This window comes from Emys orbicularis, chromosome 5 (genome assembly GCF_028017835.1).
Source record: "Emys orbicularis isolate rEmyOrb1 chromosome 5, rEmyOrb1.hap1, whole genome shotgun sequence".
NCBI classification, from domain to species: domain Eukaryota; kingdom Metazoa; phylum Chordata; order Testudines; family Emydidae; genus Emys; species Emys orbicularis.
In genome coordinates, this window is record NC_088687.1 from 137,503,171 (window position 1) to 137,525,356 (window position 22,186).

Below are 22,186 nucleotides of genomic sequence, written 5' to 3' on the forward strand. Positions count from 1 at the left end.
CTGGCTTAAAATTTATCTTTCCATCTCAGCAACTTTTTTCTTTTCGGGGGGGGGGGGTGCAGGGGAAGGGTGGAGCACAGAAGCAACTACTATTGGCAAAGATGGAGTCAGCTTCATTCACATCCTGGTACTTTTGTTGCATACACCCTAGCATCGTGACATCATGCTGATGCACTGCTCCGAAAACCTCCTTACATTCTTTTTCCCCACTCCCTATAAGAATATTGTGATGCAATAGAACCTTAGTTGTCTTCAAAGACGGGGATGATGATATGTTACTTAATGTTATTTAAGGAGTGTGTTATTAAAGGCACATCGACTCTGTAATGCTAAGAGCATGCACGTTTCCCTATTGTTCTTAGTATGACGCATAGGGACACCATCCATACATGTTCCAATGGATTCATTCCATTTTTTTCAGAGAGGAGGGAGAATCTGTGGATCCACAAGTGCTTGGTGTGGGATGGGGATGGGTCCCATGTACTGCTGTTGTAGCCATGTTGGCCCCAGGATATTAGAGAGACAAGGTGGGTGAGGTAATATATTTTATTGGACCAACTTCTGTTGGTGAGAGAGACAAGCTTTCGAGCTTACACAGAGGTCTTCCTCACACTTGGGAAACATTCTCAGAATGTCACAGCTAAATACAAGGTGGAGCAAATTACTCAGCATATGTAATTAACACATATTTCAAGTATCAGAGGGGTAGCCGTGTTAGTCTGAATCTGTAAAAAGCAACAGAGGGTCCTGTGGCACCTTTAAGACTAACAGAAGTATTGGGAGCATCTGAAGAAGTGAGGTTCTTACCCACGAAAGCTTATGCTCCCAATACTTCTGTTAGTCTTAAAGGTGCCACAGGACCCTCTGTTGCTTTTTACATATTTCAAGGCCATTCAAGGTGAAGTGGCCCATTAACAACCCTCCAGTCATGGGGGGGGGAGGAAGGGAGGGGGGGAAAGGCAGCTTGGGAAGGGGGTTGTTAGTGGGTTATAGATTGTTGTAAGAAGGTGATATGGTGTTCTTGTCTTTCTGTGTGAGTTCATTTGTGAGTGCAGTGATTGTCTGGTTTCACCCACATAGCTGTTATTGGGGTATTTAGTGGGCTGGATGAGGTACACCATCTGTTTTGATAGGCATAGGTTGACCAGATAGCAAGTGTGAAAAACTGGAACACTTTTTTTTCTTGGGATGGGTATAGTTGTGTATATAAGACAAAGCCCCTAATATCAGGATGTCTGGTCACCCTAGGTAGGCATCAAGTATCAGAGGGGTAGCCGTGTTAGTCTGTATCCACAAAAACAATGAGGAGTCCGGTGGCACCTTAAAGACTAACAGATTTATTTGGGCATGAGCTTTCGTGGGTAAAAAACACTTCTTCAGATGCCTCAGTAGGCATGTGTAGGACCCCTTGAAAGGTGGGTTGTGGTGGGTGTTGATCACTCTAGCAGTAGAGATATATCTGCAGGTTTTGCATCTGCTGTTCAGGCAGGGTCTGTTGCCGCTTTGGTTTGGTATGTTGAGGCTAGTCTACACTATAGCTTTACCAATAAGTTGGCATCATGGACAATGCATCTGTGTGATATCCCACTAAGATGGGATGCCCCACTCTTGGTCATAACCAAGGATCGATCACATGTTAATGGGGATATTATCTAGGAGACATTACACCATTCAGTCTTCATTGTCACTTCTCCCCAAGTTCTTGCTCACATAACATTCCATGGCAAGTGCAGCAATTGCTTACATGGAAAAGCAACATTAGGAAAATATTTATTGTATTTTGCTTCTTTTAATGCAGTTTAGCTGCTGAAAACATGGCTAAGGAATCAGCACCACCCGGCCAGTTAGCTCTCTACCCACCATTAGGGAACCTCTGTAATGGGGACACCCAGAAGGCAGCAACAGCATTGCCAGCCCCCAACACTCTGAGATCATGAGTCAATTCTCCCCCGCCTCCCCCCCGCCCGCCCCTGCAATCTTGAGGCTGTCTTTAAAAAATCATGAGTTTGGGGTTCCTTTTATCTGCGTTCTGGTTTCTTGAGCATTTCTCTGTGGTCATAATGGGCTAGGAACTCACTTTTTGAAGAAAAACGAAAGCCAAGATTCTCACATAATCACAGGACTCCCGGAATTGAGGCTTTCAGAAAAACACCAACTATCCCGAGGCGTGCCACAAGAGTTAGCAACACCAGAGCAACCCAAGCCAACAATGACCATGGGCAGTAGGTTATTGCTCCCCTTCAAGAAGTGCTCCTCAGCGCACCATTCCCTCCCACCCTTGGAGTGGGGTGCATGGGGTGCAGACATTGCATCCAGGCCCTATGGACACCGCCAGTGTTTTCCCCAGGAATTGAAATGGGGGTGGGGGGGTAATTTTGCACTCTTTGGTGTCTTCTTGTATGTCTTGTATGTCTACTTCCAGTCCTTCATGATATGCTCACGATCAGGCAGAAGGTGACTTCTTTTAGAACACAACATTCTATTCAGTGAGGAAAATGAATGCTCAACTGTAGCTGTTGTGACTGGGAGTAGCAAGAGATGAATTCCTACTTCTTTCATCCCAGGAAACATAGCACAAAGATTGGGTCGAACCACTAGTAATGAGAAAGAAGTTGAAGTTAAATCTTCATTCGTTCGTTGTATGATATTCCACTCTGCGTTCAAAATTCTCTATTCTGTCCGATCACATAGCAGCCCTATTGCTGGTAGTGCCTCACTCCACTCAACTGTAGGTGCTTTATAAGACAGGCATCTGTAAAAGCTACGTGGAGGTTGAGTAGAATCCAGAAATCGCTATTGTAGATTTGTAAGAATCAAGTCTGTGTACTTTTTCAGCTGGCTTAACAAACACTTCTTGTCCTCTTCACTTAAGGAGTCAATATAAGTACATTCATTAGTCAACTTCTGGACTGAAGTCTTTGCTTCTTCCAGTACATTTTCAATGTATATCTGATTGATCCAAGGGTAGCTTCAATGGCTGGACAAAGATCTACTACTGTTGTAGCAGATGCCTAGATGACATTGTTTAATGACCCAAGTGGTTTCAACAGTAGACTTACAAGAGAGAGAATGGCGATAGTCTTCTCTGAACTAATTAGTAACAAAAGTAGTCCACCAGCCTTACTACTTAGATCTGTCCTATCTTGGTGGATACTTTCCAAAGCCAATAATAGCAGTAATAGCCTCCAGTTTGTAGTGTGTGGAATCTCTTGCTTAAATAGAAAGTATGATGCAACAGCCATGTTGGTTCACATAAGCTGAGTTGTGTCTCCAGCATTCTCATTAAGTTCTTCTAAAATTGTCTTTGATAGTAACTGGCTTATAGGGCTTTCTGCATGTTGATGCAGTCCAGAGGCATGGTGTTTTACAGCCTTTTCATATAGGTTGTCAGTATTGGCTTAGCTGATCAGACTGGCAAACCAAACTCCTCCTTACTATATAAATCCATGATATTCTGTGACTGGGCAAGGCCAGATGGCTATAGTAATGTAGTGAGGAACAGGTATGTTAGCCCCAGGCTAAACAAATCCCTGGTACCATGGTAACAAAATGGCAGTTGCTCCAGGTTAATCAAGACACCTGGGGCCAATTAAGATCCTTCTAGAAGGCAGTGGAGATAGCTAGGTTGATTGGAACACTTGAAGCCAATCAAGGGCTGGCTGGAACTAGTTAAAAGCCTCCCAGTTAGTCAGTGAGGTGCATGTGTCAGGAGGAAGCTGTGCTGTTGGAGGAATGAAGTAGTACAAAGCCATATCAGGTGCAAGGAAGGGCCCTGAGGTAATGGTGAAGGAGATATTGAGTGGGGGCTGCTGTGGGAAAGTGGCCCAGGGAATTGTACATGTCCTACACCTCTACCTTGATATAACGCTGTCCTCAGGAGCCAAAAAAGCTTACCGTGTTATAGGTGAATCTGCGTTATATTGAACTTTCTTTGATCCACTGGAGTGTGCAGCCCCCCTCCCCCCGGGAGCACTGCTTTACTGCGTTATATCTGAATTTGTGTTATATCGGGTTGTGTTATATCGAGGTAGTGGTGTATTTCCAAAAAGACAGCTACCATAGCTGCTACTATTAGGGTCCCTGGGCTGGAGCCTGGAGTAGAGGGTGGGCCTGGGCTTCCCCCCTCCCCTCCCTGATTAATCACTGAGACTGGGAGACAACAGAGACTGTGTGAGGGAGGGTTGCTTCTCCTCACCTCCCTTGCTGGTTTATGATGAAAATGGCTCAGTAAGCTGTGACCCTTGCCTCTGGAGAGAGAAGGGCTACATGGAGGGTCACAGTGAGCCTCTGAGGCTAGCAAAATCTGCCAGGAAATGCGGGACCCATGGAGACAAGGACAGAGCTTTGTCACAATGCCCATATCTTGAATACTGTGTGCAGTTCTGGTCACCCTATCTCAAAAAAGATATATTGGAATTGGACAAGGTACAGAGAAGGGCAACAAAAATGATTGGGGTATGGAACAGCTTCCATATAAGGAGAGATTTAAAAGATTGGGACTTTTCAGCTTGGAAAAGATGACTAAGAGGGGATATGATAGAGGCTTATAAAATCTTGACTGGTGTGGAGAAAATGAATAAGTGTTATTTACCCCTCCACTTAACACAAGAACCAGAGGTCACCCAATAAAATTAATAGGCAGCAAGTTTTTTTAAAAAGGAAGTATTTCTTCACACAACGCACAGTCACCCATAGAACTTTTTGCCAGGGATGTTGTGAAAGCCAAAATTATAACAGGGTTCAAAAAAGAACTAGATAAGTTCATGGAGGGTAGGTCCATCAATGGCTATTAGCCAGGGTGGGCAGGGATGCAACACTATGCTCTGAGTGTCCCTAGCCTCTGTTTGCCAGAAGCTGGGAGTGAATGACAGGGGATGGATCATTCGATGACTGCCTGTTCTGTTCATTCCCTCTGGGGCACCTGGAATAGTCACTGTCAGAAGACAGGATACTGGGCTAGATGGATCATTGGTCTGACCCAATATAGCTGTTCTTACATAAAAAATAATAATAAAGTTTTTAGTAAAGAAACTCCCCAAGATAATGACCTCTTGAGATAGCGATGATGTGAGATAATGACCTTGGTAAATACTGCATTTTAAAAATCTTGGCCTACTAGGAAACGTATATTTATATAAGTTTCCCAGTCACAAATCTAGCATTCTGGAGTGAAGTCACAAAAACAGTCCAGTGCTGCTGTGTGTTGTGCTACCGTTCACTCTACCGCTCTGTCCCCAATGGCCCTGCACTGTCACCTCTGTGGCCACCTGCCACTGTGACCTCTGTGAGTCCATCTCTCAAGGTTTCACCCAGCTCTCAGTGATTTCAGCTCTCAGTGGGGGAACCTGGCTGCTAGTGCAGGCTGGGCTGTCTCTTCCACAGAAACACTGTACAAAAACATTGTCCCACTTACAGACAACCCCCCAACCTGAAGCAAATACTCATCAGCAATTACACACCACACCACAGAAACACCAACCCAGGAACCAATCCCTGTAGCAAACCTCGTTGCCTACTCTGTCCCCATATCTACTCTGGTGACACCATCAGAGGACCCAACCACATCAGCCACACCAGCAAGGGCTCATTCACCTGCACATCCACTAATGTTATTTATGCCATCATGTGCCAGCAATGCCCCTCTGCCATGTACATTGGCCAAACCGGACAGTCCCTCCACAAAAGAATAAATGGACACAAATCGGACATCAGGAATGGTAACATACATAAGCCAGTAAGTGAACACTTCAATCTCCCTGGTCATTCTATTACAGATTTAAAAGTCACTATCATTGAACAAAAAAACTTCAGAAACAGACTTCAAAGAGAAACAGCAGAACTAACATTCATTTGCAAATTTAACACCATTAATCTGGGCTTGAATAGGGACTGGGAGTGGCTGGCTCATTAAAGAAGCAGCTTTTCCTCTCCTGGAATTGACACCTCCTCATCCATTATTGGGAGTGGACTACATCCACCCTGACTGAATTGGCCCTGTCAACACTGGTTCTCCACTTGCGAAGTAACTCCTTGCTCTCCATGTGTCAGTATATAATGCCTGCATCTGTAACTTTCACTCTATGCATCTGAAGAAGTGAGGTTTTTTACCCACGAAAGCTTATGCCCAAATAAATCTGTTCGTCTTTAAGGTGCCACCAGACTCCTTGTTGTTTTTGTAGATACAGACTAACACGGCTACCCCCTGATACTTGACTGCAGGTCTAAGCACTTAAACCTGATTATCAGTGATTTCAGCTCTAGTGGTCACTTAACAAACCAAAAGACTCCTTATGGACCCTAATCAGCTCTCTCCCTAAACAGGAGAGAGGGGCAGGTCAAATAGTGCCTGTGACTTAGGCACACCACACTACCAAGCAAAACACCTGTGCCCCATCCCTCTCTCTTCATTAGGATAATGGTATCCAAACCTCCTGCTTAGGGAGTGCAGTTCAGTTGAGGATGGCCAGTGCTTAATTTGTAATGAGAGGTGCTGCTGTTCAAGCAAGTTTGTTACTTTCATAACTGATGTAACAAGCCCAGAGGTCGCAGGGCTATGAGCCTAGAGGTGCAGGAGCTCAGCCCTGGCAAGCCCTAGCACAAATTAAGCACTGAGGGAGACCCCCTCATTCAGTCAGGGTAAGTACAGTTCTGCTGCTCTTTACTCAGACCATGAGGAGAACAACATTTCATGACCCTCACATTTAATACTTAAGTGATTTGTAACCCAACACCAGCCAAAATTGGGCACTTGGGCAGCACAGCTCTGTCTGCCGGATACCTAGGCAGAGTAGGTGTGTTCATGTAAATACAGTCTGGTCCTGAAGCCTTTCCACCCACCCCTGGCTCATCACTAGCTGTCGGGGGACAGCTCATTCAGACCTTACTTATAATCATTTGAAATTATTAGGTAGGCCAATATAGCTGAAACAAATGCACTGACATCCTCATAAATAACAGGTGTATGAGGAAGCTAGTCTTTGTTCCTGCTTTTCAAACCCATTATGATTTCTCAGGTACATGAGTATTTTCTCATATACTATATATGCTTTTAAAGTGTGTATTAATGTTTCAATTTCAATTCAGATTTCCATCCTGACGACTAAATTGACAACACTGCATGTAACTGGGGGGGGGGGGTGCGTACACGCCTCCTGAGGGGGAGTCTAGGGAAATCCCTGGACACAGCCCTTTGCACGCTGCGAGCCCGGGCAGCAGCAGCCTAGGCAGGAGAAGTGACAAGGGCTCCTGCCCTTGCAATGCACAAAGGGCTGGACGCTCCCTGCCCGGGTTGCAAGCAGCAGGAGTCCCCACGAGACCGGGAAACAGCCACGATCCCCGCTCCGCCCCCCCGACAGACAGACACACACACGCCCTCCCCCAGCTGCAGCTCGAGCTCCGGAGTCGCTCGGCGCACGCGCAGAGCGGGAGGTCCGAGCGCCCCGCGCTAGACAGAAGCGGAGTGGGCGGGGCCCTCCACATCCGGGTCCCTGGCGCTCTGCCCCAGCCTGGCAGTGCTGTCTGTCTGTCAGCGGGAGCGAGGTGGCTGCGGCATCGACAGACTCCCTCCGCCAGGGCAGCATCTCTGGGTGAGTGAGGGGCGGGGCTCCCCGGAGGGTGGGGGGAGCTGCCCCCCGGGGGGGCACTGCAGGGAGGGGGAGAGCTGCCCCCCATCAACCCCTCCCCCGGTGCACGCTGTAGGGAGGGGGGAGAGCTGCCCCCAATCACCCCCCCCGGTGCACGCTATAGGGAGGGGGGAGAGCTGCCCCCAATCACCCCCCCGGTGCACGCTGTAGGGAGGGGGGAGAGCTGCCCCCAATCACCCCCCCCCCGGTGCACGCTGTAGGGAGGGGGGAGAGCTGCCCCCAATCACCCCCCCGGTACACGCTGTAGGGAGGGGGGAGAGCTGCCCCCAATTCCTCCCCCCACGGTGCACACTGTAGGGAGGGGGGAGAGCTGCCCCCAATCCCTCCCCCCCGAGTGCACGCTGCAGGGAGGGGGAGAGCTGTCCCCAATCCCTCCCCTTCCCCCCCGAGTGCACGCTGCAGGGACGGGGGAGAGCTGCCCCCAACCCCCCCCCCCCCGAGTGCACGCTGCAGGTGGGCAATGGGGGAGCGCTTCTTGTGTCCCCCCCCCCCCCCAGGGTCTCACTAGAGGATGGGGGCACTACAGGGAGGAGCTGCCCCCCCAGGGTGACCAGATGTCCCGATTTTATAGGGACAGTCCCGATTTTTGGGTCTTTTTCTTATATAGGCTCCTATTACCCCCCCACTCCCGTCCCGATTTTTCACATTTGCTGTCTGGTCACCCTAGCCCCCCCCCCTCTCTTTCTGGCAGCCGGGAGGGGCTCTGAGCTGCTCTTGGGGAGGAGACCTGAACCCCTTAGAGGGCAGAGGGAGGTGAGCTGTGGTTACCTGCTCGGGGAGGGGAGCCTCAGCTCCTCCATCTGGCTGAAGGGGGGCAAGGAGGGTAACTTAGCCCGGGAGGGAGAGGAGATGGAAGGGGAGCATCTCTCTGTGCAGCGGAGCCTGGGGGGCGGTCACGCGCACACCCTTCTGCAGAGCGGTTGGCATACACATCCCCTGTGGGGAGAAGTGCAGGCCCCCAAATCCCAACTCAAGTTCTCAATTTGGTCATATCTGCCTGACATCATGGGCTGTGCCAAGGTTGCCAGCAAGTGAAAGAGAGACATCCCTCTCGGGGCTGTGTCAGAGGTGGGTACAATCTGCCCGGGATGGCACATCCCCCAGTCAAGTGTGTCCTGTCTGCTGCTCTGTGCTGCTGAACTGTCTGGTGGAGCGGTAGGGCAGAGAGGTTGCTGCTAATGTGGTGTCGTAGCATATCCTATGGCTTTTTAGGGGCTGAGACAAATATTTGTGATTCTGTTAAAAGCATCGTCTTCGTATTTAAAATGTACCATGAGATGGACTTTCTGGCCATGCAAGCACTTACAGAGACAGACCAAGCATTCAAGAGGCTGCTGTTTTTGGGGTGGTGGGTAGATCACACAGGGTAGAATGCTGGAAAGAAAATGCACCTTCTGCTTCTTGCCTTGCATCATATGTCTTTGTTTTAGGGTGCATGGGCAATGCACAAGTTAGGGAATCTGTGAGTTAATGGGAGGAAGTCTTAAATCCTAAAAGCTTTCTATGGAAAAGATGTATTAGGTCATTTAGGCTGTTCCCCCAGCCAATGTGGAATTGTTCCCAGTGGTGTATTTGCTGGTGCAATACTCGTGATGCAGGGCTCTGTTAATATCTGTAACCAAGTAGCTCTCCCCCAACCCTCCACGCACACCATGTGCAAATAGCGCTAGGTGGTGCCAAATCCTCCACGTCTGTGTATGTGTGTTGGATTTCCCACCCCCCACCTTTGGCAGGAGGTTTTGATTACATATTGCTCTGGCATGCTCCCTGTCTTTGATGTGGAGTTTCCTGTCATGTAGTGTGTTCAGTATCACGTAACCCAGCTCAGTGGCTCCTCTCACAGGGCTGCTGGAAAATAATGAGATGCATTCCTCATTCTGGTTTTTACAGAGGAAAAACGTCTGGGCTCTTGAGCAGAAATTTTGTTTCACTGGCTTTTCTTTGTTTTTGTTACTGCTCTGCAGGGCTGTTTCAACTGGGAAGGGTTCCTATTCACAGTCTGCAGCTGACTTTAAGCCAAATAAAGACACGAGCTGTATGGTTCTGTTCTTTTATTTAATCATTTCTCTTTTGTACCTATTGTTCGTCTGTGGGGTGCACATTAGCTGGAGTGTTTCCTTGCATTAGCTGCATAGTTCAGGTTTCATTTTTCTTATTTGTTTGTGCTGTGTGTGAAGTAGCAATCAGCTAATTTAGATTAGGTACGTTGGAGAACTATATCATGAGTATATACTATATTGAATAGACATAGCAGTGTAATTTTAGCTGGTAAACTAAATGGCAACTGAAGCATGGTTCTTGTATTAAGAAGCCCTCTTCTGTTTTACCATGTTTCTTTATTCAAATACAGAAGTTAGTGATGGAAAAGATCTATTCCAAAAAAGTCCATTCCTCTCCAAATGCAGGCCTCTTGCTACCAGAAGCTCATTAAGACCCTAATTCATAAGAGCACTTAAGTTCATGTTTGATTTTAACCTGGTGAGAGGCCCCATTGGAGTAAGTGGACTACTCACATGCTTAAAGCTAAGCATATTGGCAGAGCACTTATGTTGAGAGGAAGAAGGAAAAAACATGTGTGAAGGTGAATAAAATATAGATCCCCTACCTAGAGTCCTGCCTAATTTAAAGGGCAGTTCTAGTATGAAAAAGGATTTGCAATATAAACAGGGAATCGATCTATTGACTACAACAAGGTGCCATTTTTGCAAGATCACTATCTGCTTTAGTGGGGTGGGAGGCAGAAGTGGAAGAATTTATTCTTATGAGCAGTGGTAGAACCAAAAGAGCTCTGTGAAAGAGCTGCGTTTACTTCTGGATCATGCTTCATCAACAGAATTGTTAAGTTGCAGTTACAAGATCAAATTCTGCTCTCTGTTACACCTATGCAACACTTTTGAAAATAGCTGGTTGGTACAAGTGTAACTGAAAGCATAATTTGCCGGCAGAATTTTGTTGTCATGATAATGCAGAAATAGGAAAGAACTCAGCATGACTTGGAGATTGTGGGTTGAGTCTAGTGCCTGCAAACAGAAAAAACTGTATTTTTTTTTACTTGTAAACTGGACAAATTTGATACAAAATCAACCTCACAATATTAGGCTGCTGAGTCACTTTTCAGAGTGAAGCCATGCTTAAAATCTCATATCCTGTTTTGGTTTAGGCAATACATACTGTATAAAACCATATCACCAAGGTGGAACCTGGTCCTAGACACAGATATCTGATGTATTAATTTTAGCAATACCTCTGTGCTTTATCACGTCAAAGTTACTGAACTGAAATAATTACTTATCTTAAACAATAGTTCACTCTGTTATTGCTTGGTGTGGGAGATAGAAGTTATACCTGGAATTATTTTGGTATATTGTGAGTGTATGGAGTTACATCACAGATAAGTTTGGCCCATTTAGTTCAAACAGTGAAATGGCTTGTCTCGATAAACTACACTGATGAATAAAACAAAACTTGCCCATATTCTTCCTGTTGGTGTTATGAGAAAGCCGAAATGGAATGGAATGTTTCAGACTTTGTTATTGATCCCAACCTGGGTAATCTACATTGTTTAGTATTAAACTAAGCAACTACAATCTTCTTGGTATGTGTTTATATCAGATGTAAATAAAACTACCTTAAACTTATTACATAATAAAATCAACACAAGTGAAACAGATTATTTATTCAGTTGCTGTATTCATAAAGCACTTCCTCTGGTTACTATATTTGGAGTGCTAGGCAATCTATAGAAAAACTTAAATAAAATCTTGGCCAGAGCCCAGAAAAACTAGCTAGTCTTTCCCTCAAACAATACAGGAAAAAAGAAAATAGTCTCAAAAAGATGAACCACTTGGGGGAGGGCAGAGATGCCAACCCACCCTAATTTTCCATAATGCTCCCGATTTGTACATGTAATTATGAAATTACGAATACAGGTTTAAGCCTACGAATTTTGCAAGCACATGCATACTTGATGAGTGACACACACACACACACGCGCGCGCGCGCCTGACAAACACAGCAAATAGTTCCGCAGCTGTGGGGGGGTGTTTACCACCACCACCCTTATGGCACAGGCAATAGGAAACAAGCTATGGAGATTTTGAGTGGGCCAGGGTGTTGCTTGTTTCCCTGCCCAAGCCACAGGCTGCGCTCTAACTGCCCCATGTGGACCCTGCTGGACTATGTTGATGTGCTCGAGGTACCTAGAGTGTACCAGTAAGGTCTGCTTGGGCAGTTAGTGCACAACATGCAGCTTTGTGGCTTGGATGGTGAATCCAGTGCCCCAAACTCCATTCAGAATCACTGCAGCTTGCCTCCTGTCAGATCCTCACTGTGCAGTCTGCAGGGGAGGAGAAGGCAAGGGGGGGGGGAGCAGGAGGAGGCAGCATTGGAGGAGGAGAGAGGGAATGGGACAGAGGATGCCCCACCTGATAAGGAGGCCCAGAACTGGCCCAGGTAATTAAGGGTCCTCTACAGAATAGGAGGGCAGTGTACCTAGGGCTGATCCTCCCCTTCTCCCTGTTTAGGGGTGGGAGTTGGGCACAACAAGGGGGGGGGCCATGCCCTCTCCTTGGTCATAGATAAACTGGGACCTCTCCCAAACTCCTTGAGGAGAGGATAGGGTAGGAGAGAGAGGTCCTGGTTTCTCTGTGGGGGGAGAAGTCCCACTTACTTTAATATGCACAGAAATGCATCTAAAATGCAGAAGTGTTCAAGGCATTCCCCCTAAGCTCGCCCCCCCCCCCATCTTTATATGGCTTTGTACCTTTGGCCCTTGTCAACGGTCCAACCAATCTCCCTAATTCCTCCCTAACTTTTTCTTTCTTTCTTCCAGAAGCACCCCTGAAAGTCTCAGAGCAAAGCTGGCATCTCTGGGAGGGGTGGAAAGAATCCAAAATGTACTGACCAATGTAGGAAGGCCTTGTACCAGATGCCAGAGACGGCCAGGAGAGAGAGTGTGGTCTAGTTGTTCAGGCCTGGGACTGGCAGCCAGGGGAACAGGTTTCTAGTCCAGACTCCCACTGGCGCATCTCTCTATGTGGGAAACTCCAGTAGATCTCCTCAAGGCGGGGGGAGTTCCACAGACTGCCCCAGGCTAGATTCAGTTGTGCTTTCCAGACTGAAAGCAACTAAAACCCAGGCATCTTTGAGTGCCTGCTAACATCAGCAAGGGCAAATCCATGACAGCCATCACTAGACGATTGTCCGCTACATTGATCAGAGCTGCCTCTATGATGTGAGACAGTTTGATTCTAGACTGAGCTCTGCATCATTGTCTGATCCAAGTGGTATTGGAGTTTCCCAGCCAACACTTCCTCCATAACCTCTCCTGAAAAGGGTAGATTAGAGACTAGACAAGAGACTGGGATAATAACCTAAAGTGAAGGCTTTTTTATGCCTATGGACCATGCCTTTGCACATTAAAACACAGGACTCTTTCCATCTTTATGCTTCTCTTCAGTCATCTACAAGGCTAGCACTTCTCCACTGGCCTTAAGTCAGGAAGGACGTGTATTATGGGTAATAAGCTCAAGCTCACCCTCTGAAATTCAACCAGGGGCGTTTGTTCCCTCCTGGTTCTGACACTGTAGCGGCAGTGAGGGCCCAGCCTCTGCTGATCTAGCCAATGAAAGTCACAGCAAGCAGACGCACCAAGGGTGGAGCTGGGATTCTGCAGACTTGAAAGCCTGAGCTGCAACAGTTTGAGCCATCGGTCGGGTTGCGGGGCAAACAACTAAATATCGGGACAGTCCTGATTTTATTGGGACGTCTGGTCACCCTAGTAACACCCACCCACCAGTGTGTTACACAAGCAGCAACTGACTTTGTCATAGGGTACAGGTATATCAGGTTGCCGCCATCCCAATGCCGTTCCACTGGATAATTCTCCTGCTCTTGCAGTGGTAGAGATCAACAAAGCTGTTTTACCCTTCACAGAACATCAGTAGAATCAGTGATTCTAAATAGAACACAAGGTTGTCTTACTGGTCAACCTCCACTGCTGCTCCAGCTTTTCCCCTAGCCATTTATTTTCTCCTCTGTGCAGTCAGTAAACCAAGGCCAGCCCTGGGGTGATGCAGAGGCAGAGGACACTTCTTCCTGTAGATGATGGAATGCAGCAGCTGTTTAAGGGTGACTCGTACAGCAGAAAAAAATTGTGCCGCATTTTAATTCTTTATGATGTGTACATAAAGTAGGCCTGAAAGTTTTTGGTTTGGTTTAGTTCTTAAACACCCCACCTCCCACCCTAAATATTAGGGTTTCCTTGCTTTCTGTTATGGCAGAACATCTCTGGCTCATAGCTGGATCTTGTAATATGTTCTGAAGCTGGCTAGGCTGTGGCTTAGTTCTATCTCCTGCAATAGCTGATATCAAAGTTGAGCATTGTTGACCCAAGACATTTTATCTACAGTCTTGTAACTTTTCTTCTAGGCCTTGTTAGCTGCATTGTCCCAGAAGACTACACTTGACTCAGAGGCTTGTAGTTGGAGAGGCTATTTCAGATCTACAAAGGTCTTGACCTGCTCACAGCCTTGTAAATTAGGCTCAAGGCCTTGAATTGGAAATGAACTGTGAGCCAGTAGAGTGTATAGAGTACAGAGGTGATGTGATTCCTCGCTAGGGAGCTGCGCTATCGTGTTCTGCACAAGCTGGAGCCTCTTGGTTGCTTCTATCTTAACCATAATAACCACTCTCCTGGAGATGACCCATTCTAACAGGTACATATTTGCTGCAAAAGTTAGGAAGTTAAACCTCCGAGCTGGTGGAACTTATTGGCCATTCATCTAGAGGGAACAGTTGAACTATCAAACCAGCAATTGACTGCAGTAGCCTCTTTCACTGGTGCTGATAAGTTAGTTGGACTAACTTATTTATACCTGAAAAGAAAGAACAAGATCCCCCCCCCCCCCCCCCAACAGCAAAGATAGTCTGTTCTACAAAATCTGGTGGGCCTAGCAAACTACAGGGGCCTGTTAGTTCTCTTAGTCATCATTATGTAATATTTATATATGGTAGTTCCTAGAGATCTTGATCAGGATTAGCAGTCTTTTGTGCACACACATACCAAACACGGTCCTTGCCCTGAACAGCTGACTAGGAAGTGGCATGTAAAGGGAGGGTAACACTATAAAATATACAATTTTTGTGTACACGTAGAGGTTTTTTTCATGGTAATTACGTAAAAGTACCAACCATGCTGAGCTGCTTGTCCTCAAGCTGCTATTAATTGGCTGATTTCTTGTAGGCATCATGGCAGAGGTGCGTCTTGAGGGGAGGTTATTGGCCTTACTGTACAATTCAGCGTGGGTGCTCAGTGCATAAGGGGCAGTGTGGAAGAAGGCATAAGATGTGTTTGTGAGAAGCTGCCGAATGGTTGGAACAGAGGCAGGTGGTATTGTGATAAGTCAAGGTCAGATAAATAGGGCAAGGCACAGTTGTGAAGTTTGAAAAGCAGGAAGCCAGAGTATGAATACAAAGAGAAGGTGGGGAGGCAAAGAAAGTGATCTTAGCTGCATTTTTTGTATGGCAGTGCTAGGGGACCAGAAGGGGGCGTCTGCAGTCATTAGGACAGATGAGGGTCTGGATGAGAGTATTGACTGTTAGAATCATAGAATATCAGGGTTGGAAGGGACCTCAGGAGGTCATCTAGCCCAACCCCCTGCTCAAAGCAGGACCAATCCCCAAATGTTGGATATACAAGCTGAGATGAGCGAATTGAGAGAGTTGGCTTGAGAGCAAAGAGGATAGAGGCGTGAGTCAGCAGTTTATAGGTGACAGTTTAAACCTGTGTGAACAATGAAGTCACCCAAATATGGGGATTAAGGAAAGGAGAGGATCAAGAATGGAGCCTGGTGGGACTGTCCCATGGAGAGATGGGGGTGTGTTGAGGACTCCCCACCCTACTGAAAGATTCTGAAGTGATCAGAGAGGTAGGATTTGAACCCAGGAAAGGTGGTCTCTCAAGCCAAGTAAGGACATGATTTTTAGCAGTGTCTCCTCTGCTGCTCCTGGCACTGTTGATAAGTCAAGGAAGGTGAAGGACAGGCCCTAGGATCCAACAAGGAAATGATCATTAGAAACCTTGGGGAGAGCAGTTTCTGTGGACTGGAGAGGGTTAGGAGGGACTGGAATCTAAAATGGAGGAGAGGAACTCAAGGCAATGGCATGTTCACTGAGGTGCAGGTGGGGCAAAGTTAGAGAAGCAGTTGGGTTAAGACCACTGCAGGCTTGTATTTTGAGTGAAATAGCCCAGAAAAGATTGAAAGGAGGAGAGAAAGGGGATGGCTGAGAGTGGGAACACAGTAGGTTGGTTAGTTAGAAGAGAATGGAGTGGAAGACAGCATTCTGACAGGAGGAGATGATAGATGTTGGCAGGGAAGGGCAGAAGAGAGGAAGAGAAGAGGAGAGGGGAGGGGAGGTTGTGGTGGCTCTTCCTCTAGAGAAGAATAGTCCAGGGCCTGGACTTGGGAGACCTGAGTTCAATTCCCTGCTCTGCCACAGACTTCCTGTGTGACTTTGAGCAAGTTATTTAGCCTCTCTCTGCCTTAGTTCCCCATCTCATAGACTCATAGACTCATAGACTTTAAGGTCAGAAGGGACCAATATGGTCATCTAGTCTGACCTCCCGCATGATGCAGGCCACAAAAGCTGACCCACCCACAACAGAATCTTCCAGCCTGCGACCCCTGCCCTATGCTGCGGAGGAAGGTGAAAAACCTCCAGGGCCTCTGCCAATCTACCCTGGAGGAAAATTCCTTCCCGACCCCAAATATGGCGATCAGTAGAACCCCGAGCATACAGGCAAGATTCTACAGCCAGACCCTCATTTTACCCGCGATGGCACGTTAATGCCTAATTGACTAAAATCACGTTATCCCATCAAACCATTCCCTCCATAAACTTATCAAGCCTAATCTTGAAGCCAGAGAGGTCTTTCGCCCCCACCGTTTCCCTTGGAAGGCTGTTCCAAAATTTCACCCCTCTGACGGTTAGAAACCTTCGTCTAATTTCAAGCCTAAACTTCCCCACGGCCAGTTTATATCCATTCGTTCTCGTGTCCACATTACTACTGAGCTGAAATAATTCCTCTCCCTCCTTGGTATTAATCCCTTTGATATATTTAAAGAGAGCAATCATATCCCCCCTCATCCCTCCTATAAGATGGGGTAGTGCCACTTCCCTATCTCCTAGGAGCAGAGTGACCAGACAGCAAGTGTGAAATATTGGGACAGAGGGTGGGGGGTAATAGGAGCCTATATAAGAAAAAGACCCAAAAATCGGGGCATCTGGTCACCCTACCTAGGAGTGTTATGAGCAAAAAAGCCATTAAATATTGTGTGGGGCTCAGATACTACACTAACGGGGACCATATAAGATAGATCTGACCATTTTTTTTCTTTAAAAAACAAGCAAGATTTTGCAGACGATTAGACAAATATAGCAAAGCACTAATTGAGTTTGAGGTATGGGAGTCAATGAGGATGGAGAAATAAAGCTGTTTGATAGAGTCTACAGCAGTACTGAAGGAGGGAGAGAAGAGAGTTGCAGTGGAGGAAGCCTGCATGATCGTGAGACTTTTTCCAGAGATGTTTTGGGGCATGGGAAGAGGAGGAAGCAGATGTGGGAGTGAACCAGGTTCAGGAGTTCAGTTATCATACATCCCTCTTTAGTAGGTTTTTAAGGGCACTCTCAAGCTATCAGGTGTTTCTAGGTCCAAATTTAGATTTTATGGGCTTGTTTTACAGAATTCATGAAATTAGAAAAAAAAAAATCTTAGTATTGAAACATTTCATCTGGAGGGGTTGTGACCTTTAACATTGTGTTAGTGCATGAGAACCTGTGCATGAAACTGTCTTGTCTACTTTAGTTGTCCACCCTGGCCAAAGTGATAAGAAGGTGGAAAGTACAAAGAGATTTATATTTTTGTTAGCGTAATCTAGAGTATTAGCCATCCAGGAACCAATTTTCCAATATGGCTTTTAACTTGACATTGTCTCATAATTTTCTTTTTTACTGTAAAGCTTTTCCTCGAAAGTATTGTGTCAGAAGAATACTAGCCATGTTCTTCCGGATATACTTGCTAGTCTACAAGTCTTTTTTTTTTTTTTCCTGGAGCCACAGCATTTTTCCAATTAAAAGACATTGTCAGGTTAAGCCATAATTGACAAATAATTCTTGCATTTCAAATATTTTTAAATTAACAAAATGTTTCTTCTGTCTTTGATTTTATTTATACCTTTCCTAGTAAAACATACTGTAGAACTTTTGAGTATGTGTGCCATCATTTTGGTGCAGTTATCACAGGAGAAATCAAAAGTACATGATATCCATTTTATTGAATCAATCTCAATGTATTTAGACACTTTATTTTGAGTGTAGGCCTTCAGATAGATATAAATTCAGATTGCATGTTAAACTGACTAAATGTGGATATTAAATCAGAATATTTAAAAATGTCTTTTATCCACCTGCCCCTACTTTCCTGTGTCAAACACATAGCCCGACACCTTTTTATTTTAAAAATAAAAAGGCTCTTTTAAAACCATCTTTACCTTTGAGATATACAAAGAACACATTGAAAGCAGGAACACACTGGACATGCAGATTAATGTACTAGAGAAATATAATCACCAGAAAGGATTACTTTAAACTGTATTATATACTTAGGGATTCAATATATTAAAATGAATCAAAGAAAAAATGCATCTCTTCAAGGTAGCTAGCTCATTATTGCATTTCTTTTTATACTCAAGAGGAAAAGACCATTACTTTTAAGAACACTATTGTTATAGAGAATCTGTCACTGGAACAATAACTCTTATCTGATTAGACTAATGCATTCTTGCCCTCTGATCGATCATTAACATTGTTTTTCTGAGGGCCTCTCGGTTGATGATTAAAAAACAGTGGTGCTGTTTTAAAAACCCATCTCTCATTTTGTGTGTTGGCTGTGACTGGCATAGCAGATGTGTGTGTCAGTTATAACTCCTGCGTTTCGTCAGGGTTGTCTGGGCTGTATTAATTTAAAACACCACAGCTACCGCCCCAGCAGTGCCAGTGAGACTTGGGGTTAGTGGAGCTCTTTGTTTGACAACTGCTGCTGTATTGTGTGTGTTTGATTTGTTTTTAATTTCTTTACAGATGTCCATCTCCGTTCAGATGTCCAGTTTTCTGTAAGTTGTGCTCTGATACTAGTAGTTAAATTCAGGAAGGGCCTGCTCTATAGTGGTTTAAATATCCAGCATCACAGTGGTCTATGGGAATAGCATGAAAGGCTGGGTATTGGAGGTGCACTGTTTTTCTGTTTTCTCACATTAGGGTTCATGTACCTGAACTCCTGTAAATCAGTGCTTTTAAGATGAACAGACTCCTAGTAGATCATTTAAATGCAAAGTTCTCGCCATTAGAGGAAAGGCGATTGGCGTGGAGCATGTCAGATTAATATGAGCTAGTCTGGTTTATTAAGGGAACTTTTATGCTAACATGAAAATATTGGGAGTGGAAGTATTTAAAATGTGATTTGGTAACGATAACAAGTTAAAATACAAGAAGGGACTGTTGTGACTGCAGACTAATGTACAGTATTCTGATTACAAATGGACATTTGTAATTTATGTTGCTTCATAGAGAGGGTATATGCATGTGCAGTAGCTGCCATTGTACTGGCAGTCTAAATTAAAAGCAATGTAAAGTCCATGTGGTCAAATGTTGCAGTGCTAATATTTATCAAGTGATGATAGTGCTGATCAAGTGTAAGAGCAGTGAGGTCATTGTTACAAAATGTGCATGGGCTTACATCAAACTATGTGTTCTGTTTTTAGTTTATTGTTTATACACTTGGCCTCTTTTACATGCTTACACAAAGAACGTTGCATGCGGAGTGTGATATTGTGACATTGCTGAAAAGCAGAAAGGGAATGACTGCTTTTTCAGCTGAATGTTTGCATGAAAGGAGATAACTCATAGTATTCACTGTAGTAGGAAGAGAGCCTGAGAACACAGATGTGGCTTCCCTTTTCATGCTGTTTAATTTCTTTCTCAGCCATTCTTTAGGGCTTGTCTACATGGGGAAATTGACTGGCCTATCTCTAACCAAATAAATATTCTGCTATAGCTGTGCCAGTCGATTTCCCCATATAGACCAGGATTAGATACAATTTAGAACTTCAGTGGAGGTTTCTATAGCTTTTTTTTTTTTTTTTTAAAGAGATTTATATTGGCAAAAGCTTACTTTTTACTCTATCTCAGGGGTAGGCAACCTATGGCACGCGTGCCAAAGGCGGCACGCGAGCTGATTTTCAGTGGCACTCACACTCCCTGGGTCCTGGCCACCGGTCCGGGGGGCTCTGCATTTTAATTTAATTTTAAATGAAGCTTCTTAAACATTTTAAAAACCTTTACATACAACAATAGTTTAGTTATATATATTATAGACTTCTAGAAAGAGACCTTCTAAAAACGTTAAAATGTATTACTGGCATGCGAAACCTTAAATCAGAGTGAATAAATGAAGACTCGGCACACCACTTCTGAAAGGTTGCCGACCCCTGCTCTATCTAAATTTTGGGTCAAATTTGACTTGTGTCCCTTCAAATAAATTGTCTGTCATATCATCTATCCATTGTTTAATGCACTTTCTATTTTGATTTCTTTTCATTGTCTGAGAGTGGTTTTTTATGAGACAGGAACTAAATTCACAATAGAATCTTGCTAATGAAGGATTGAATAAATATGACTATTTACATTGTGATACAATACCTTTTGATTTTTAGTCTGTTTTGAGAAATGTAGTTGGTTTCTAATGACAGATAATACTTCACAATACTTCCATAGATATCCTATAGTATATTTTTACCAGTGATTAAATCTTAGTAGTGCAAGTCTTGACTACAGAACTCCGCCGTTAAACCTTGGCTGTGAAATGGGGTGAGACTGCCAGGACTTTTGAGAGAATTATCAGGCTTGCTGATAAGAGAGGGAGGTTCTGCCGAAATTATGTTTTGAACTTTTCAGTATCCAGTGAGCAGATCAAAGTAAATGTTTTTATGGAGCCAATGTATCAATTGTTATAGTCTCAGTTGTTGGAGGAGGAAAGTAAGACCGTGCATAGAGAACATCTCAGTGACACATTTTCTTCCATGAAATGTCATTCATAGCCCTGATCTGGACATCATAGCTAGATTGACGTAAGGCAGTTTACGTCGACCTGACTCTCTGTGTCTACACTAAAATGTAGCTCCCACAGATGTAACTCGCCCACTACACCGACTTAATAACTCCACCTCCGCGAGAGGTGTAGCACTTAGGTCGATATAGTTAGGGTAACGCCGTGTCAGTGTAGACACTGCATTGCTTACATTGACTGTTGCTGCCTTTTAGAAGCCATCGCACAGTGCCCCACACTGATAGTTAAATCAGTGCAAGCACTCCTGGTGAGGATGCACACCGCTGACACAGGGGCATAGTGTGGACGTGCCAAAGCGATTTAATTACTGCAGTGGCTGTACTTCAACATAACTTAGCTCAGCTTAATTTTATAGCGTAGACTTGCCCATAGGTTTCTCATGGTGCTTCATACATCGCAGGAATTCATCTTTGGCATGAACTCGGATGTTTCAACTACCTTGTGTAGTAGTCAGACTGACTAAAATAGCAGCAGTTGGGTTGAATTTGTTCTTGCATGCCAGACATTATGGGGCAGGGTAGTTTTCAATCCTGACTCTACTTACTTACGGGGGAAAGAGTAGTTGTTCTTTAATGGGAAGCCAGGTGAGGGTTCCTCAGCTGTGACTTGCTGTGTGGTAGCAGTCTCTGCAGGGTATGGATTGCGCTTTGCTTTCCTTTGCATCTGGCTCAGAACTCCTTTAATTTGCTAGTAAGAGAATAATTCTAATCCTTTTCAATGAGATCAATGGATTAATGGCTTATAAAATTGCAAGGATTAACTGAGTCTTTTTTTTTTTTTTAAAGCAGCACACCACCATTTGTGTACCCAAAGTAGTATAGGTTTAAGAAGGAATCTATTTGCTGTTAGTAAGATTTTTTTTTTTTAAATTTAAATATTGAACTTATTTGTGGGGGTTTTTTAATAAATCCAAGAACTTGAATTGATACCTGGTTCTTTTCTTTTATTTGCTAAGACTAAAAAAAATGCAGTTGGTGCATACTCAGTGTTGTTCATTTCTCAGGCCTGGTCTACACTGCCACTTTACAGCGCTGCAACTTTCTCGCTCAGGGATGTGAAAAAACACCCCTGTGAGTGCTGCAAGTTTCAGTGCTGTAAAGAGGCAGTGTAGACAGTGCACCAACGCTGGGAGCCGTGCTGGTAGCTACCCCCCTCGTGTGGGTGGTTTTTTTTTTTTTTTTCCCTTTTCTTTTTTACAGCGCCGGGAGACCTCTCTCCTAGCGGTGGTGCCGTGATTACGCAGCCACGTTGCTAGTGGAGACATACCCTAAGATGTTTAGGGTACCTTTCTGCAGCTCCTACACAGGGGAAATTCCAACTGGCCCTGGAGTTTTGCCTGAATGAGGATCATTTGCAGGAT

At 44.9% G+C, this 22,186-nt stretch overlaps 1 protein-coding gene across 1 annotated transcript in view; it reads left to right on the forward strand.

The window, feature by feature from the left end:
• The first annotated feature begins 7,487 nt into the window (after window positions 1–7,487).
• Window positions 7,488–22,186, forward strand: part of RNF24 (ring finger protein 24) — a 70,470-nt gene continuing 55,771 nt past the window's right edge. Inside the window, exons 1-2 of the mRNA XM_065405468.1 lie at window positions 7,488–7,586; window positions 18,783–18,814. Coding sequence (XP_065261540.1) covers window positions 18,783–18,814 — 32 coding nt within the window. The 5' untranslated portion in view covers window positions 7,488–7,586. The remainder of the gene's footprint in view (window positions 7,587–18,782; window positions 18,815–22,186) is intronic.